Source organism: Sturnira hondurensis, unplaced genomic scaffold, assembly GCF_014824575.4.
Source record: "Sturnira hondurensis isolate 20B ecotype Veracruz unplaced genomic scaffold, ASM1482457v3 Scaffold0019234, whole genome shotgun sequence".
Lineage (NCBI taxonomy): Eukaryota > Metazoa > Chordata > Mammalia > Chiroptera > Phyllostomidae > Sturnira > Sturnira hondurensis.
In genome coordinates this window covers 3,125,203-3,142,432 of record NW_028091865.1, presented here as the reverse complement: position 1 = coordinate 3,142,432, position 17,230 = coordinate 3,125,203, and the positions used below count along the sequence as shown (strand labels likewise).

General features: G+C 55.1%; 1 protein-coding gene across 1 annotated transcript in view; it reads left to right on the top strand.

Annotated features, from left to right (window-relative positions):
* ANOS1 (anosmin 1) overlaps positions 1-17,230 on the top strand; it is a 104,903-nt gene that overhangs the window by 14,275 nt on the left and 73,398 nt on the right. The window contains exon 2 of the mRNA XM_037027715.1: positions 13,364-13,411. Within this exon, the coding sequence (XP_036883610.1) occupies positions 13,364-13,411 (48 nt within the window). The remainder of the gene's footprint in view (positions 1-13,363; positions 13,412-17,230) is intronic.

The window sequence follows — 17,230 nt, the reverse complement described above, 5'->3', positions numbered from 1 at the left end:
GAATGCGAATCAAACCCACCGGGAGCGATGGCCGCACACCCAGGAGAACGGCCTGAATGCAGCACACGGTCACCCCCAAACGCTCGTAAGGGCGTGGAGCATCAGAAGCGCACGCTCACTCACCGCCACGGCAGACGCAGACGCTGCAGGCCCGGGCCTCACCACAGTGAGCGCCCTCTCACCACACGAGGCAGCGCCTGGGCTCGGCGGCGTCTCTCCAGACGAGGGGAAACCGTGTGTCCACCGAAAACACGCCCAGGCGTGCTCCTACGGCTTTATGGCCTGATTTGGGAGACCCCTTCCCTAGGTGAATGCGTCAGCAACTGGGGTGTATCTAGCCGAGGGGACGTGATTCAGCACCGACAGGCGCAGACAGAGCCAGCACGTCACAGAAACGCTTGGAGGAACCGTGAGTGCCTGTTATTATTCCCGAGTGGAAGAAGCCGATCTGGCCGGGGTCCACTGTGTGGTGCGACTCTGTGACATTCTGGACGACGCAAGGCTAGGAGACAGCCAAAACATCAGTGCTTGGGGGGGTGGGGCGGAGCGGGATCCATGGAGACAACAGAGAGGGCAGGAAACGACTCCATATGATAATATAATGATGCCCCTACGTCCTTATACGTTTGTCCGAACCTGCGGAATCTCCCACAGGAAGAACAGCCCCTAATGCAACTCCGGATGGTGGGTGGTAACAATGTATCACGTGGGTTCATCCATGTAACCAGCGCGAATGTCCGTGCTGGGCCAGCCGTGCCGGTTGGCTTGGGGGCTTCTGCGGGGGGCTCTCTGAACCCTCCTCTCAATTTTGCTAAAACCGCTCTCGATGTTTTGTCTAAAACCAACATTTTTTTTCAACAGTGAGATTTTCCATGTAAAAAACTTACCCTTTGAAGTTTTTTTTTTTCCTACACGTGCGTAGTTTTGTGGATGGCCCATTACAGTCACATCTTGCGCACGCCTTTTCCCATCAGAGATGTCTGTTCCCTCTGATGCGCGCAAAGAGATGAAGTAGAATTTTTCATGGAAGTGGGAAACCCTAACTCGATGCTGTGTGAGGGCAAAAGACCATCAAATTCTAGGTCATCTGTTCCGGCATGAAAACACCCCCTGACTTCCCATGTGCTGGGTGCAGGCATCGCATTTTTTTCCTGGGAGTTGACTTTTTTTTTTTAGAGCATTTTTTTCCAGGGGTATTGCTCTTTCTCTGCTATCACCTTGAATTCATCACGTTCTCTCAAGCGCGCTCTCATTAAAACAGGCTCCGTCTTGAAGTTCATATTAAAAGCCCTCAGAATCATGATGAATGAGGTGGAATACCGTATAAGGCAGGGTCTGATAGACTCCGAGGTGCTCTGTTCTCGTGTGATGAATTATTCCGCCCTCTCTCACGAAGAACACATAAATCAGCTCCGCGAGAAAGCGTGGGTCACAACAATACCAGGTGACAAAAATCCAGCACTTAGTGAGGCTGATTAAAATGGAAAAAAAAAAGACCCATGTATTTCCCGTAATTCTTTTACCTGTTTCGATTTGCCCCCGCCCCCCAATACACGTGAAGCTGAACTAAATCTTGATTCCTCCAGCCTCCGTGCTGGTGGGATATTTCACTCTGACATTAACATGGGATTTGATGAGTGTGTTAGTAAAATAGGGTGCGGAAGTACAATGGGAAATACAAGTTTTCATGTACGGGGCATTGCACCTTGTTCGAGGAGAACGTTTTTAAGTGGTCGGTAGTCATCATGGCTACAACGTGCTCAGTTTCTGGTGTGTGGAACCCCATGCCCCCCCAGCGCCTGTTCCTGCTCCTGAGTAATTAGCTTGGTGATTTCACATTAATCTCTGACCCCTGCTGGCCGGCGTGCCAGGATCCGGGCCTCGGCGAGCCTGGTAGGAGCAGCTTATCACGCATGATAGATCTCACCTCTCAAGGTCTGCAGCTGTTTGGAATCTGGCTTTGGGAGTGCCGGTAAAAGTCCTCTTTGCCTTTTCCGCCCACTGCCTCCCAGAGCTTCCTGTGGCCCCGGGCGTGCAGGGCATCCAGGGTCCCGATGAGGCCTGAGGACTCCCAGGCAACCATGGGAGGAAGGTCAAGGACATGCAGGTGAGGGTGTGGACACAGGCTGGAAAGAACGCTACAGTATGGAGGGATTGCTGACCCCTGGGATGGGGGCGCCGAGCTCAGCTGACCCGTCTCACCCTCACGGTCCGCCTCTCCCATGCTTCCTTGAGGGGGCTGTTTTTTCTTTTTTGAAACCAAACACTGGACTAGTTGAACGCAAGGAATCTGCGTTAGGATTAACAGCTGTCTCCTTCTGATGCAAACGTGCTCAAAGATTTCAGTAGTGGATGTGAACCCAGAGAAGGGCCGGACACTCGTGGTCGGAAAGACGGAGGGGACACTCTGATGGACCCCGGGAGGCGGCAAGCAGCCCAAAGTCAGGGAGGGAACGTCGAGAGTCACTTGGAAGCAAAAGGGACAATGGATACAAACACGGGGGCAGACATCACCCACCGGGGAGCGGGTGGCTGCCTGGTGGGGGAAACACACCGTGTCCCCTGTGTCTTCCACGTATTCCAGTCCCCGTCACGATCAGGGGAAAGGATGTCCCCCGCTCCCCAAACGTCTATGTTGATGCCAGTATAGAGCAGCGATCCACTGAGTACATCGGAAGAGCTCACTGGTTTCCTCAAGCAGTCCGTGGCTCCGGCAGCATGCCATTCAGCAACCGGAAGGGTTCGAGGAAGAAGGGTGGGGTGAGGGAGCTGTTCACAAAGGAACACGGAGGATGCATTCTGCACCCGGACGTCTTCTGCGGGGAAGACGATGGCAAGGTTCCTTCGCGGGGGGATGGCGGCATGGTGGCATGGCGGGAGGGCGGCGGCCCCTGGCACAGGTGGCCTCGCTGCTGTTGGCCAGGGAGTTCCAGAGTGGTGGGTTGAGAGCGGGTTTCTGGGAGGGGTTGGAACAGCAGTTACATCAGGCGTCCCCTCTAGCTTGGGCGTCGTGGGCTCTGGCCTAAGCGAGACCATTTGGGGGCCCTCGGCTTTCTCTCCAACCCTGTCCTAACCCTTCATCGTAGCAAATACCTCTGCAACTTTCTCCTTAGCCTGGGACAGTCCCCTCCCCCCCTGCTGCTGCTCCCTCCAGGTGGGGACGAAGCCCAGGGTGTGACTGTGCCCATCAGGGCTTTGTGGGCTCTGCACTCAATTTGCTACAGCTCGGCTTTAGGGAACCGCACTGACGTTATGCCTTCCTGGGTACTGTGCCTTTCGAAAGACTGCAGATGACCTAACCACAGAGACATTCATCAGATTGCTCTTATGCTCGCGTCGTGGAAGACCACGTTCCGTATTATTGTATCAGAACGGACGGAGGGCTCTGAGAATGCCCTGCACCGTCCGTCCCAGCGGGCACACAGCCATCCCCATCTCTCAGACACCGTCTTCTAAGTCGCCCTCAGGCACGCCTTCGTGCAGAGCGTCCGCGCCCACCGACACGCATCTCCGCAGCTACCCAGCCTCAGCTGCGGATGAGCCCCCGCGGTTGTTGGGAACTTGTCTGGGACACATTAGGAAACTCTTTTCTGATCATCGGGGAAAGGAAGACATTAACCTTCCCAGGGCTCACACCTGATGGTGGATACGTAACCTGGAATGTGAAGAAGGGTCTTTGGACTCCAAGCCAGGCGGGCGTCCCCTTCCGATCTTCTTCTTGTTGGAATCAGCAACGTGCTGCCTGTGTGTCGACCTCCCGGGCTCTGCTGGTCTCCTCGTCTGCAAAGGCAGAACCGTGATGAGCTCTTGCGATGCTCGTGGTCTAGAATTTTCCTCAGAATCTCGTGTGGCTAGTATTGGCTGTGGCTTGCACATTTTTCAAGTCCGTGACACTGGGGGGCCCGGTGTGGCCAGACAGCCCTGGGCTGGGTCGTTCTGAGGTCTCCTGGTCTTCCTGCATTTTTACACCCTCCCTCCCCACCCATTCTTCCCTCTCCCCTCCGCCAGAGCTCAGTGTTTTCCAAAAACTCCCCCAGGTCAAGTTCACACCCAGGGGCTGGCGCGTTTGCATCGTGGTATGGGGCCCACCCTTGCACAGTGTGGAACATATCACCTTCCTTCCTAATGTTCATACAGGGCGGACTGCGTGTTGAGTTTCTCGTTTGGTCTGGACCTTGTTCTCAGGCATTGCAACTGAGTGGGAGAGACTTCTTGGAGGATGTCGTTACTGAGAACACAAAGGGTTAGCAGGCAGAAAGTCTGAGAGTGAGTAACTCTTCCCCCCTTCATTCTTGACCCGGTTTGGGCAGCAATTCTGGGAAGGAAACGCCAGGGAAACGGTAACATGTTCTGGGACACTGGCACCTCTCCCCCTCGGAAAGTTCCTTGCGTCCTAAGACAATGACATGTCATTAACGTGTTTTCAGCAAGGAGACGGATCAAATGACCCTCCAGGGTCTTTCCTGATGTGTAATTATATGGTGTCGTTGGCGTCAGAACCCTACGGTTTACAAACAGTGGGCGTGGGTGTTTGGAATCACCCTGCGCTCCCCTCTCTTGTCCTGTTCAGGGGAGCAGGCCTGACCTCTGCTGGGCTAAATCTCTGCTTTCACAGAGAGGCGCTGACACAGTGCCCGCCGATGCAAACCGCTGGCCCGGAAGGTGACCGTGGGGGATTTAGAAAAAGGTCGCAGAAGGGTTTGGGGCCTTTGTGTCTGCCGCGAGTCACTGCGGAGAAGTCAGAATTCTAAGAGCTCTCACTACGTTTTGAGATAGTAATAACAAAAGTGGTTTTCGATTGATTCGGGAACATCGTTAGCGCATTACCCTGCCCGGGTAGGACCGACGGAGCCCCTGAGTGAGCTAAGATTTGCTGTGAAGCCTCCCTTTCAGTGGGTGGCTCTCTCCCTTGAGTGGCTGCCGAAATTTCTCCCGATCATCACTGTAGTTTGCTCGTGCACAAAGCATCGCCCAGGGAAAGCAGAGGAGCCACAATAGCTGTTAAGCCAAGAAGAGACCTCAGGAGACCCCTAACCACGGCCCATCGCGAAGCATTTCCCACAGTACCTGGTAACCGCTCGTACATTTGCAGCACGTTCCAATTCTAGTGCGGGGCGTCATCGAGACTTGTGTCAAGTTCTGCGTTGAAGTCGTTTTTCTGTACCGCTCTCCCATTTTTTTTTTCCTGCTTCGATAATGGTTTTAATTCTTTACGGAAACTTTGGAGTGGCCCGGCGTGGTTTTCCTTAGGAAAGACTTCACTCGTTTGGTACCTAGCCTCACCCTGAAGTTGCTTTTAAAAGCACAGATGAAAGAAAACATAGCAGAGATGCAAGTTGAAACATACTGAAAGAACAGCTCAAGAGAGACAGGGGTTACTTTTAGGGACAATGTATCGAGGTGACTAGTGCGGTTGTCTCTGGTTCCAAAGTATGTTGGGGGAGGAGGAAGAGCTGACGGGGACTTGGAACCAGGAGCTCCCTTCTTAGGCTGGGACGTGCGTCAGCTCCCCAGCGGTGGGAGGAGACTCCACCTTCACCTTCCCCACTGGCCAGGGCGACACTTCCCCGCAGCTCTTCCTCCCTGCCGCTGCTCCGGGAATTTCTTCAACTCGCTCAGCTTTTTCAAGAAATACGCCTCACGTCGACTTGCCTCGATTCCAGCTTGGCTCTGCCCAGAAGCTTCCCCCGCCGGAGAGCCCTCACCCCCTCCTCCTGGAAGCATGAGGCCAGGCCAACGGTTTCCGCAGGCAGCGTGGCGCGGTGTGTGTCCCCGGGCTTTGAGATCTGAGCTCGGTCTGTTGCTGGGTAGTGTTCTCAACCAAGAGGCGGGCATTGAAGACGGAGCACGGGGCACCGGTGCTGGGTGGCCATGCACCCTACCCACAGCCTGGGTGGGCCTTCTCGGCCCTGTTCAGCTACCTCCCCATGGACTCACTTCTCTCGGAAAATCACCTCAGTCCTGATTTCACTGGGGGGAGGGAAACGAAGGGCCCGAGAAACTCTGTCGGCCCAGCGGCACATCAATAGAAACTCTCTCTGCTCCTTCCACGTCGAGATCACTGAATCGGATGCTCAGTTCGCTTCGGATGTTTGCTGGGGGTGGACGGACGGACGGCCCTGTCCCCACGGGTGCTTCCCTGCTGCTTCTCATCCGAAACCCCCGTTTCTAGAAAGTACTTGTGCCTGTGACACTCACCCAGCATCAGGTCACTTTCAGGCAGCTGTGGGGCAGCGGGGACGGCCCCTCAAACAAGGACACCCCCTGTCCGAATGGGAAAGAAAGGGGGCACGTGGAGAGCCAGCGTGCATCTCCGTGGGGTTTCCGTGGGCCTAAGGGGCCGTGGCTAGGACACACCCGGTTATGTAGACCCTAAGGCATTTTAGAAATCGATAAAATGAGCACGGTGGCTGAAGGATGACCGTCCATGCGGAAAAGCCATCATTCATTTGCCCACAGCCGCGCCGGGTCAGTTTGCAGGACTGACCGTAGCCCTTTCCGTGGGGTCTGGGAAGCCGGGTGTTTTCTTCTCCAGGCGTCTGCCTTTTGCAGGATTGAAGATAAAGGCAGGGAAGCCCCACAGGAAGGGACGGAAACGGGAGCGGGTGTGGCCGACGAGGACCCGCAGGGACACAAGCGGCTCACTTGGACCCACGTGGACGTTCATGGCTACCGTGGCCCTCTGGCAACACCTGTGCTGTGCCCGACCCCTCCCTCCCTTTCCTTCGTCAGCCCGGCTCCCCCTGCTGGGCAAGTGGACGTGGCGACGGGGGCCGGGCTCCTGCCGCGGGGGGAATGCACGCCCCACTTCCAAGTGAAGGGGCAGGGCCACAGCGACCAGGTCTGAGCCTGCCTCGGCCTTCATCCCCTCGGTCTCCATGGACATCTCTCCAGGTCCCAGCTTCCCCAGGAGCAAGGCTGCAGGGGCGCCCTGCCCAGCAGGCCCCCTCTGGCTCCCACCCCCCTGTCCTTTGTCCTAGGAGCCATTTACAAAACTATAGTTACTCCATGGAACACGCCACGCCTGCTTAAGGTGGGAGTCTTTCCCCCACTACAACTCCCTTCTCCTGTCTCGGACTCCCGGGTTTTATGTGATCTTGTGGAAAAGCCGCGATGCACCAGCATTTTCTCCTGGTAACGTGAATTTTAACACAGGACGTGGCTTAGAGAAAATGTCTGAACTCTTAGCTGCGGCGGCGGCGGGCGTGAAGGAGGGCCTGGCAGGTCCTTCGAAGGACATGGAAGTTGGAAGGCGGATGTGGCCAGTGGCCTAGGAGACACCGGGACCCCCGGGTCCGTGGCGGGGCCCGCGGTTCTAAAAGAGACAGCAGGTGGGAAAAATCTCATCCTTGACAGATGCTTTCCCACAAATAGAAGGCACCAGCATGTTCCTGGTCAAAACTCACAGGCGGACATACTGTTTCCCCCCACGGCACATTTCTTTAGGTGACTCTGATTATATCCGTCCCTGGAATATAGTCGGCATGTGTATTTCTTAGACTATTTGTATTCCATTCTGAATGCAGGGTTTTGTTCAGTTTCAATATTGGCGGGCCGGGTCTCTCGGACATTTACAGGACGGGGTTCTCCCCCAGCCTCTAGGGCACGGACTGGTGCCGTGAGGAACCGGGCTGCGGGGAGAGCGTACCTGAGCTGCTCCTGCTGGCCCTTTCCCTGCACCCTTCCTACCCACTGAGACTGAAGCTCACCTGAACTCCCCTCCCTCCTCGCCCCGTGCCTTCCACAAAACCGGTCTGTGGTGCCAGAAAGCTTGGGGACCACAGCTAATACCATACAAAGTCGTGAACCTACCTTCCGGGACGCTCCGCCTGCAGATGACAAATTTAATCAGCTCCCTCCTTGCATGTCATTCTTTCCAGCTCCTGGCGACCTCGTGATTGACGTGAAAATTCCTGTGTGTGACTCCTTGTTGCATTTACAGATTTTTCAAATCCATCATGTCTGTTAAGTTCAAGGGGGAGCCAGGGGCGAGCGAGAGAGACGCAAGTAGACTGTTCAAGGTGGCGACAGGCTGGGAGATGGATGATCGCCGAGTAATGACAACACCAGGGCACTATTTCTCGTCCGCCCTGATAGAATGCTTCGGAAGGGACGTGCGGGGAGCTACAAGACAGTGTGCCACTGGGCGACCTGTGGTGGTCAGGGAAGGCTGCCCGGAGGAGGGGGCATTTGCAGTGCATCAGAGCCCAGCCAGTAGAGGCGGAAGGGCCGGGCGCAGGGACAGCACGGGCCAAGGTTCTCCTTCCCACGCAGGCCGCCAGGTGTGCGCGGGGCCGCGTTCCAGTGCGGGGTGCGGGCACACAGATGGGTGTGCTCACAACCGTGTTTCGAGAGCACCCGGTGGGAAGTGTCTGTGGGGTCCGGAGGGAATTTCCCCTTCAGGACGGGGACGAAAAGGCCGGTCCTGTCGCCGAGAGTGGGTCATAACATCGGAAAGCGATCTTACTCAGGAGCCAAAAGTAGGCACCCCCCGCCCCCCCCCTTTTCAGGAGACGTGTTGGAGCAGCTTTAGGTTTGCGGCAACATGGAGCAGAAGTACGAGGAGTTCCCATACCCCCGTCAGGCCTCGCCTGCACAAGGTCCCCCGACCAGCATCTCCCCCGCAAAGGGACATTTGTCAGCATGATGGACCTGCTCGGGCACATCCGTATCACCAGAGTCCACAGGTCACATTAGGGTCCGCCTTGCTGCTGCCCATTCTGTGGGTCGGGACCCAGGTACGGATGGCAGGGACCCACCAGTATTGCATCCCACGGAGCAGTTTCCCTGCCCTGAACGTCCTCTGTGCTCCGTCTTTTCACGCCTCCTTCCCCAAACCCCGGCGGCCGCTCACCTTCCTGTGGTCACCATAGTTAGACCTTTTCTGGAACGTCATACGGTTGTAGTCCTACTACCCGCAGCTTTTTCAGATCAGCCTCTCTCGCTGAGTCACGTGCCTTTAAGGCCCCTGACACATTTGCAGTGAAGTCTACAGTTGAGATGGGAACTAGCAAAGGTTGTTTTTATTTTTTTAAAGCCTTCTGAGCCATGGAAAGGGTTTGTCTCAAGGGGAGCCCCGTGGCATCCTTTTAGCTGCTGGTGAATAAACGAGAAACTTCCGAGTGTGTGGACAAGAGAAAAGGGCATCCTGGTAACAAGAAGTGAAATCAAATGTGTGATTCCACGGTTCCAAGATACCGGGAGAACGTTCTCGACTGAAGTGAACTAATCTAAGTTCTAATGCCTGCCTTGAGTTTTTACACCAACATGTGACATGAAAACAAGACAAAACCAAAAATCGGGGAGGGACAGCCGATTATTTGCAGCTTTACAGGGTTGACGGGTCAAGGCGCGGCCCATTGTGGGGTTTCTGGAGTGGTCTCAGGGCCGGACCCTCGGTCCTGCGCTGGACGAGACTTGGCTGTTTTCCCCAAACTGCCCATTGGTGACCCCCGTGACAGCGCCCCACCCACACCTGGTCAGGTTAAAGGAAATGTGGGGCCTGCTACAATCCTCTGTCCTCTTTTCAGGTGGCTGTGTCTCCATAACTAGTTTTCCTTCATCTCCATCTCCTCCTTGTGGGCTGCGTTGGAGTGAATCGAGGGTTTTCTTCACAGCTTCTGAAGAATTACTTTTTGCTTTAAGGGGGAAAAAAATCAAAAGGCTTTTTGGAGAAACCTTGAACACGCCTTGGCAACCACGTGGGGGGCAGGTGATTGAACCCGTGTACACTCTTTGAAAGGGGAACGGACTAGCGTTCACGTTTGATCTGGTAGCACAGATAAAACACGAGATGCCGTCTGGAGGGACTTTCAGAGGCCCCGCTGTCTGATCCTTCCTGGCGGTCCCAGCCCCCCTCCCCCCTCCGGAGGCAACAGCTTTCCTGTCTCGTGCTCCTGGCCTCGCTCTGTTTTGCTGGCTTGAGGCCAGAACAGGACGGGCACCGCAAATACTGTGTTTTATGTTCCTTGTCAAGGGGCTTACCCGGCGAGGGCTGTTGCAACGTGAGCAGGGGCTTCCCCCAGGGCGGGATGTTGAAATGGTGCTTGTGTTTTCTGCGGCTCACCTGCCCAGGTGAGCACCCCTGTTTGGAGGGTGCACACCTGGCCGGAACACGGCGGCCGGGGGGGTTTACAGATACCCGTGATGGCATTAGTCAGGCTTCTTAGAAGTTCTTTGTGGGGAGGAACAGTATGGGGAGTATGGAGTGATGATAGATGAAGGCAAGAGCGTGAGTAGCTGCCAAAGCTTAACAGGTTGGGGGGGGGGGGTTGTTTCAGGGAAAACAGGAAGCCTAAAACGCAAAGAGGAGGCGGACGCATTTTGGGGAAGGGGTGTGTGTGTGTGTGTGTGTGTGGAGAAAATTTCTGCATGGAAAAACAGCGTGCATAATTTCAAAAGACGAATAATGCACAGGGAAATGTTTGCGACCCCTGAGACAGACAGTTCCCCGTCCATGACAGACAGTGGCCAGTCCCGGGAGTCAAAGGCGGAAACAGCTAGCATAGCTCACCGCTCACCTCGGCAAACGGGGAAAGGCTTGCCCCCGCCAGGGGGGAACGCAGGACGGGCCCCCTTCTCAGCCAGATTAGTGAGAGTGGATGCACGTTGCTCCTCAGACTGGGAGATTTCCGATGCGGGATCGCTCCCCGATCTTCAAAGCAGTGATAATGACAAAGCAACACCACATATTTCCCCTCCCCCCACACGCCCTGTGTACTCTGCTAAACACGTTGCCTGAATGATCTTTTTAATCTCCCCCCCCCCCCGAGCATCCTTTGACATGCTGTCTTCAGTAGTAAAAGTCGCTACACTCGCAATAAATAATCGTCTGGAATGGCTGGCCGTTGCCCCGAATGTTTCTCTCTAATGACGGGGCGTTCTGTCCCACGATCAGTGGGAAATTTGGCTGGAAATGAACTTGCCTTGGGTGTGGACCTGCTCTGATGTTGACTCACAGTGACGTGGAAGCAGGTTCGGCTGGCCCTGCGGAGGCAGGTTCCTTTGTGGGTTCGGAGGCTGTCTGAGCCCTTGGGTGGGGGCACCCTAGTTTCCACGGGGTCCCCGCCGGCCGTCTTTACTGCTGCCTTCTCTCTGTGTCTGTTGTTGGGGGTTGGCCCACTGTCCAGGGGAGCGGAAGGGTGTTACCCAGGGGAGTCCTGCAGAGAACTTCCTCCCATGGCTCTTTCTGCCTTTTTTTTTTTTTAAACCTCTGACGGGAACAAAAAGAATTTTTTCCACTGATACGTCCACATTCACTGTCACCTGCCTTCTACCTACGTCCCCAACCTCCGGTTGTATTCTCTGCATCCGCCCACCCGGATGTCCCCGAGATGCGGGACTGTGGGCCTGCCTCTCACCTGTCCCTGCAAGGTTAGAGGCTGGGGCTGGCCCAGGCCCCCTGGAATCGCTCCCCGAGACACACCCTGTCCCCCTGCCGCGGGCGGCGGCCGCTGGCTTTGTTCCTATTTCACTGCTCACCCTTCCGTCGGCTGGTCGACCCCCTGTCTGTTAACTGGAGAACAGGGAACCGCCTCCCGGGTGGGATGGTGGATACCGATGAGGGGTGCGCACGCCAGACGCCAGCACCAGGGCCTGCTGCAGCGAAGCGCACAGTAGGGCATCAGCAAACACGTATCGGTAACCACTGCGTCAGGGGCATGCTACCCCTCAGTTGCATTTCGGCCCACAAGCCCTTGGGGCCGGCAGCGGTGGCCACGCCCCCTCGTGCAGCCTGGTCCCTGGGGAGGCTTTGACGGACAGCTGTGTCTGGCGCCCCCCGGAGCCGGTCTGTGGCCAGTGTGGAACGCGCAGGCAGAGCGGAAACAGGGAGTCGTCCCTCCTGGACTGCCCTGCCGTTGGGCAGCTCAGATTCGGATCTAAGGCAGCCCAGACCCCGAAGGAGGAGGGTGCGCTACACCCCTGGACAGCCGTGCAGGACACACAGCGGCCCCTGCAGAGGCCTCCGCTCGCCTGTCCAGGCAAGGAAAGGCCTGGGAGGGAGAGGGCAGGGAAGCTGCCCCCCCCCCCCCCCAGAGCTAGTTTTCCGAGCAGGCAGCAGGACCCCCGGCTTCATTTCACCCCTCAGCTTTCCCCTGGGCCTGACAGATCTTAGCCTCGCCATCCTCACATGCACAGGAGAAGGGCTGATCCTGCAGGCTTGAGATCCTGCCGTGGTTTGGGGGATCCCGTGTTAGCAGGTGAGAGCAGCCAGGCACAGAAGGCCACACACGATGTCATTGCTTGTATGTGAAATGCCCCGGGGAGGTCAGGCTGTGGAGTCAGAAGGCAGACCTGTGGGTGCCAGGGGCTGGGGGGGCGGGGGAGGGGAGGGAACAGGGAGCGTGAGGGTCTTTCCAGGTCGATTAAAAAGGATTGGCAGAGCGTTGCATACCCTCGTGAAGATGCCAAAAGCCGCGGAATCGTGCCCTTTAAATACGTGACTCGTGTGTAGGTGACTTCATTCTCAATAAAATCATGACAAATATCTTTTAAAGATGTTATTATTTTAATTTTTTAAATATAACTGCAAACCGACATCCATTCTGATGTTCTTAAAAATAGTGTAGAGGTTCAAGCAGGAAATGGGCTATGTCACCCCACGCCCGAACTTGAACTTCAAAGACCCAGGGGTCACACGACACGACATCTTTATCACTGGGAGACGGTTTCTTCTGTCTGTTCCGAGTACCCCGGCCCGGCATAACCAGATGGAAAACGTCCCGGCCAAAGGAAAAGCTGTGACCAAAATCTTACTCGTGGGGCACGGGAAGCTTCTAGACAGACATTCGAATGTTGGCGACGAGCGTGGAGATTTTTTTTCCTAACGAGTGGACGCCCACCCACATGCATGATTTTGTTGACTCATCCCCGAGACCTCACGCGTGAGATTTGTCCCTTTGCTTTGCAGCTGGGTAAACGGAGGCACGGGGGTGGATTGTCCCTGGTTCCTGGCACCCGCCCAGTAAAAGGGAAGGAGAAGGCTTTCCTGGGGACAGCGGAGTCCCAGGCTCAGTGGTGTGAACCGGGTAGTAGCGAGGCGGAGCCTGCTGGGTGCTGGCCTTGAGACCTCGCCGAAACCGCTCTGACAGGCAGGTCTGAGCGTGCGTTTCCCTGCTCACCCTTCCTGGGGCACAGCTTGGAATCCTTATTCCTTTATACGTCTTTGTTTATATCGAGAAGTCGAGGGTACGACCGGGCTTATATTAGAAACCCATTCTCTAACAACCAAACTCAGGACAGCAACACTGGTCTCCGGTTAATGCAAATGTTGAAAAAAGTCTATTCCCACCCCTACATGCCTTTGTAGTTTTTCCTCAGGAAAAAAATTTTAACGTGTCGCTATTTCTTTTCCTTTTCACAGAACAACGGTTCCCTGGTTTGGTGCCAGAATCACAAGCAATGTTCTAAGGTATGTATGTTCTTCATGAGTGTGTCAAATATTTTTTAAAGACACTTTTAGTTTCGGAATAACTATAGAGTCACCAGGAATTGCAGAATTGAAGCACAGAGAAATCGGGTGTACTCCTCACCTGGTCCACAGCCATGGCTACATTGTCTGCTTTCGTGGAACAAAATCGAAAGCAGGGCACCGGTGTGGCTACAATGTGTCTGTACCTCTTCAGGGGGTGGGGTCACAAGTGCAGGTTCCGTACTCATCAGCGTGCCCTCCCCCTGCCGTCAGGGGGCGTGGATCGTCGTTTGCCATTCCCCCATCATTTCTCACTTTATTCTGCGTTGTTTTGAATGAAAAAAATGAAGGAGAAAGCGCCTTCTCGATAGACCAAATAGATACATTTGACTTAGGCCTAAGTTACTTTGTATAGAGTTGCTCCGTGTGTAAGAACTGCTGGTTAAGTAATTTGAGTCTTTCAGCGGACGGTCTCTTTTCCATCCGGAGTGCTTTGTGTTGCACGCACGTGCTGCACACGTGTCATGAGACCCGTGTACATCTTTAATAGCGAACGAGTTGTGCCTCGCTCCCGACACCTCACACCACGAGGCTCTTTGGCTCCGCTCAGCGAGTAGGTTTTAATGACATTTTGTTGTATAAATGAATGAAGCTTACACCTGCCGAAGACAGTGCAGCAGATTTGCTCCCACCATCGGGGTTTGATGGCCTTTATTTGTGGATGTGACTTTTAGACCTAAAAACGAAGCATTTCTGTAGTTCATAGCCCACATTTTACCTGAGCAAGACACAATACTAAGAAGAGAACAGAATTATGAACAATATTATTATTCTGAGAGGTCTTTCAAACACGTTACCTCCACGCAGATGACTATGGAATAACATTCCTAAACTTAGAAGTTTATGATAAGAATACATCCTCCCACTCACGCCTGCATCCTTTCACTTTGTACACACAGATGTTATTAAAAGTAGCACAGAACGGCTGTGTGGTTGTGAAATAGTCTGGTGACCACACGCTTTGCCTCACTCTGACCCTCTGGGTCCTGGGTGGAAGTGAACTGTCTGTTTGATGGCCCTTTGGCCCGTTAGAACATCATACACATTTGCTCTGAAGAGACATTTTCTGGTCCCTATTATACGCGCACTACAGGGCTCCCCCTTATCCACGGTTGCAGTTACCCCTGGTAAAACGTGGTCGGAAAACATCAAATAGAAGTTTCCAGGAATACACAGTGTATCCGTTTGAAATTTCATGCCGTTCTGAGCGTCCCGGTGGAATTCCCAGCTGTCCCACTCCCTCGACCCGGGACACGCATCGTCCCTTGTCCAGGGTCCGCACTAGTCCATTCGTCCCTCACTTAGCCGTTTCGGCGGTCAGCTTCGGGATGGGACAGAGAGAGAGACGGAATTCGCATCGTGTATTCCAGTCTGTTGTGACGACCATTCCATTTTACTATTAGTTAGTGTTGCTAACCTCTTACTGTGGCTGAATATAGATATGTGTGTGTGTGTATATATGTCCATCCACGAGGCTGACTCAATTTCCTAAGTAGTGCATTTCATTCAGTTTTGTCTCTGTTGGGTGTTAGGCAGACAACAGTTGGTTGTATCACCATCATTTCTCGCCCAAGCGTCCCCTTTCTCCTCATCCCACCCCAAAAATGAACTGGCCCTTTTTTATCCGCTTGCCACTTGAGTGAAAGAGGTTCATTGGAACTAATTTCACTTTATTGGCTTTGTTTTGTCCCCTGCCTGGGTCTCTAGCCCTCTCCCCCGGTGCCGTCAGCACCTTGACGAACCGCGTTTAAAATACCTGAATTAAACCCATCGTAGCTCTGGGGACCGCGGGCTGTTAAACCGCATTTGCAATTGGCTGAGCACGGCTCACACGTGACACTGAGCTTTGCAGAAAACAAATCGGCTCCTTTGGCCTGAAAATGACCATGAATCCATAAGCCACCGTTAACTGCAGCGGGAACTTGGGGATCTGTTACAAAGGGTTGTTTTCGGTCCGAATCCTCGGGAAGGACCCGTGCATGTTGATCGCAGAGTGGCTTCCTCGGGTGCCATTATCTGCGCTGTGTACCTGTGCGCAGAAGGCGGCCGTGTGTGTCTCCCGCGCTTCGTGAACCACGCGTGGGCTTTTCCGTCGGGCCTTGAGGATCAAGGGGTCCGTGGGCAGCGACGCTCTGTTGAGGACGCTGAGGCACACGCGCCGTGGGTGGCGCTCCTGGGGCCAGTCAGCACACGGGTCGAGGCGTCCAGCAAATGCAGCTCGGAACGCGGTTCCCTACCTTGCGCTGCGTAGAAATCAAACAACCCCGGGAAACGGTGTTGGGCACATGTGGCGATGGAAGATTACAAAGACGAAAAGGAACCAGAACAGAAACAAACAAAGACACCCCGGAATGACGTCGCCGACAGAGCTTTCTGTATACATGTTAAAAGAGAAGGCTGATGGCGTATGTCCCACAAAGCGCCCCCTTTCTGCCCGTTTCTGACTCCTCCCTGGGAAGCCCCGACCCGCAGCCTCCCTCCAGAATGTGATCTCATTCCCTTTCCCCCCAACTGGCCCCTCCCCTGAGCACTCTGTCCTCCCCCCCCCCCCGCCCAATCCCTGAGGCTGCTCTCGGGGGCTCATTCCGTGCAGTTGTGGTGGAAAGCAGATGGTGGTGTGCACCGCTCTTGTCCCTGGAAGCGCAGACCAGTTGTGTCCCGAGCCAAGATGCTTGTCCCACGAATAAGCCCTTCCGCAGCTGTTTGTCCGTCCCTTCCAGCCTTGGAATGGGCCTCAGTGTATACTCCCTTGGCTCTCCCCTCAGGCCCAAGGGAACGCCTGCCCGGTGCCTGCAGAATTCTTTGAAATCAGACACAATCGGGTGTCCGCCCCACGCCCTTGCGTATTGGCAGGAGAGTCGTGTGTCCGCTTTAGAAAAGCCTCACCTTTGATGTGTTCCGGGGCCTCTGACCCTCGCACCTCATTGCGGCACCCTGGTGGCAGCCCACCTGTCTCCGGGGAGCACGCAGGCCCTTCTGCTCCTTTGGGGGGTGGTCACGGGGTCGCCTGGCTGGTCTCCCATTTGGTTTGGAGGATGCCTGCTGCAGAGCCGCCGGGCCGTCCCTCGGTCTGGGTGCCCGGGGCGGGGGGGAGGGGGAGGGCTTTGATCTCAGCGGCAGTTTGGTGCCTGCGGGGTCTCTAGCTGCCAATTCCGAGTCCTTTCCCAGGCGTCTCTGGAGCCAGCTGTGGAGGTGAGGAGGGCTGGGACGGCTCCTGCACGCACATCTGGCCGGCTTCCCTGGACAGCTGCGAGATTTACGGGGTCAGGGTCGGAACGCTGCCAGCCGGTCACCTGTGGCCGGCCAAGACGGTTTTCGTGTCGGGTTCAATGCTTTCGGATGTACGTGGTAACAACTGCAGACCCACAGACTAGACGCCAAAGAAAACCTGTCTCCGGGAGGAGAAAATGAAGTCTCGTGGAAACAGGACACGTTGGACACCCCGTATTTCTCCCCGATTCAAAGCAGCAACAGATGTTTTCTGTATTTTAGGACATTGAAAGCCCATTGTAAAACGTACTGATACTGGCACGCTTTTCCCTGACATTACGTCATCAACCTCAGGGACAAGGCTGACTCGGATTGAGCGTGTGCATTGTCCGCCGCACAGATGTGTTGGGGAAACGACCGGTAACTTCACAGGCAGCGCCACCCTGGATGGACGGTGGTTTTCCAGGGACACGCAGGCTTGTGCCGCGGGGAGGGAGAAAGAAGCCCCCGTCGGAAACATCTCAGGGGGAATAACGACGTCCCTTTGGT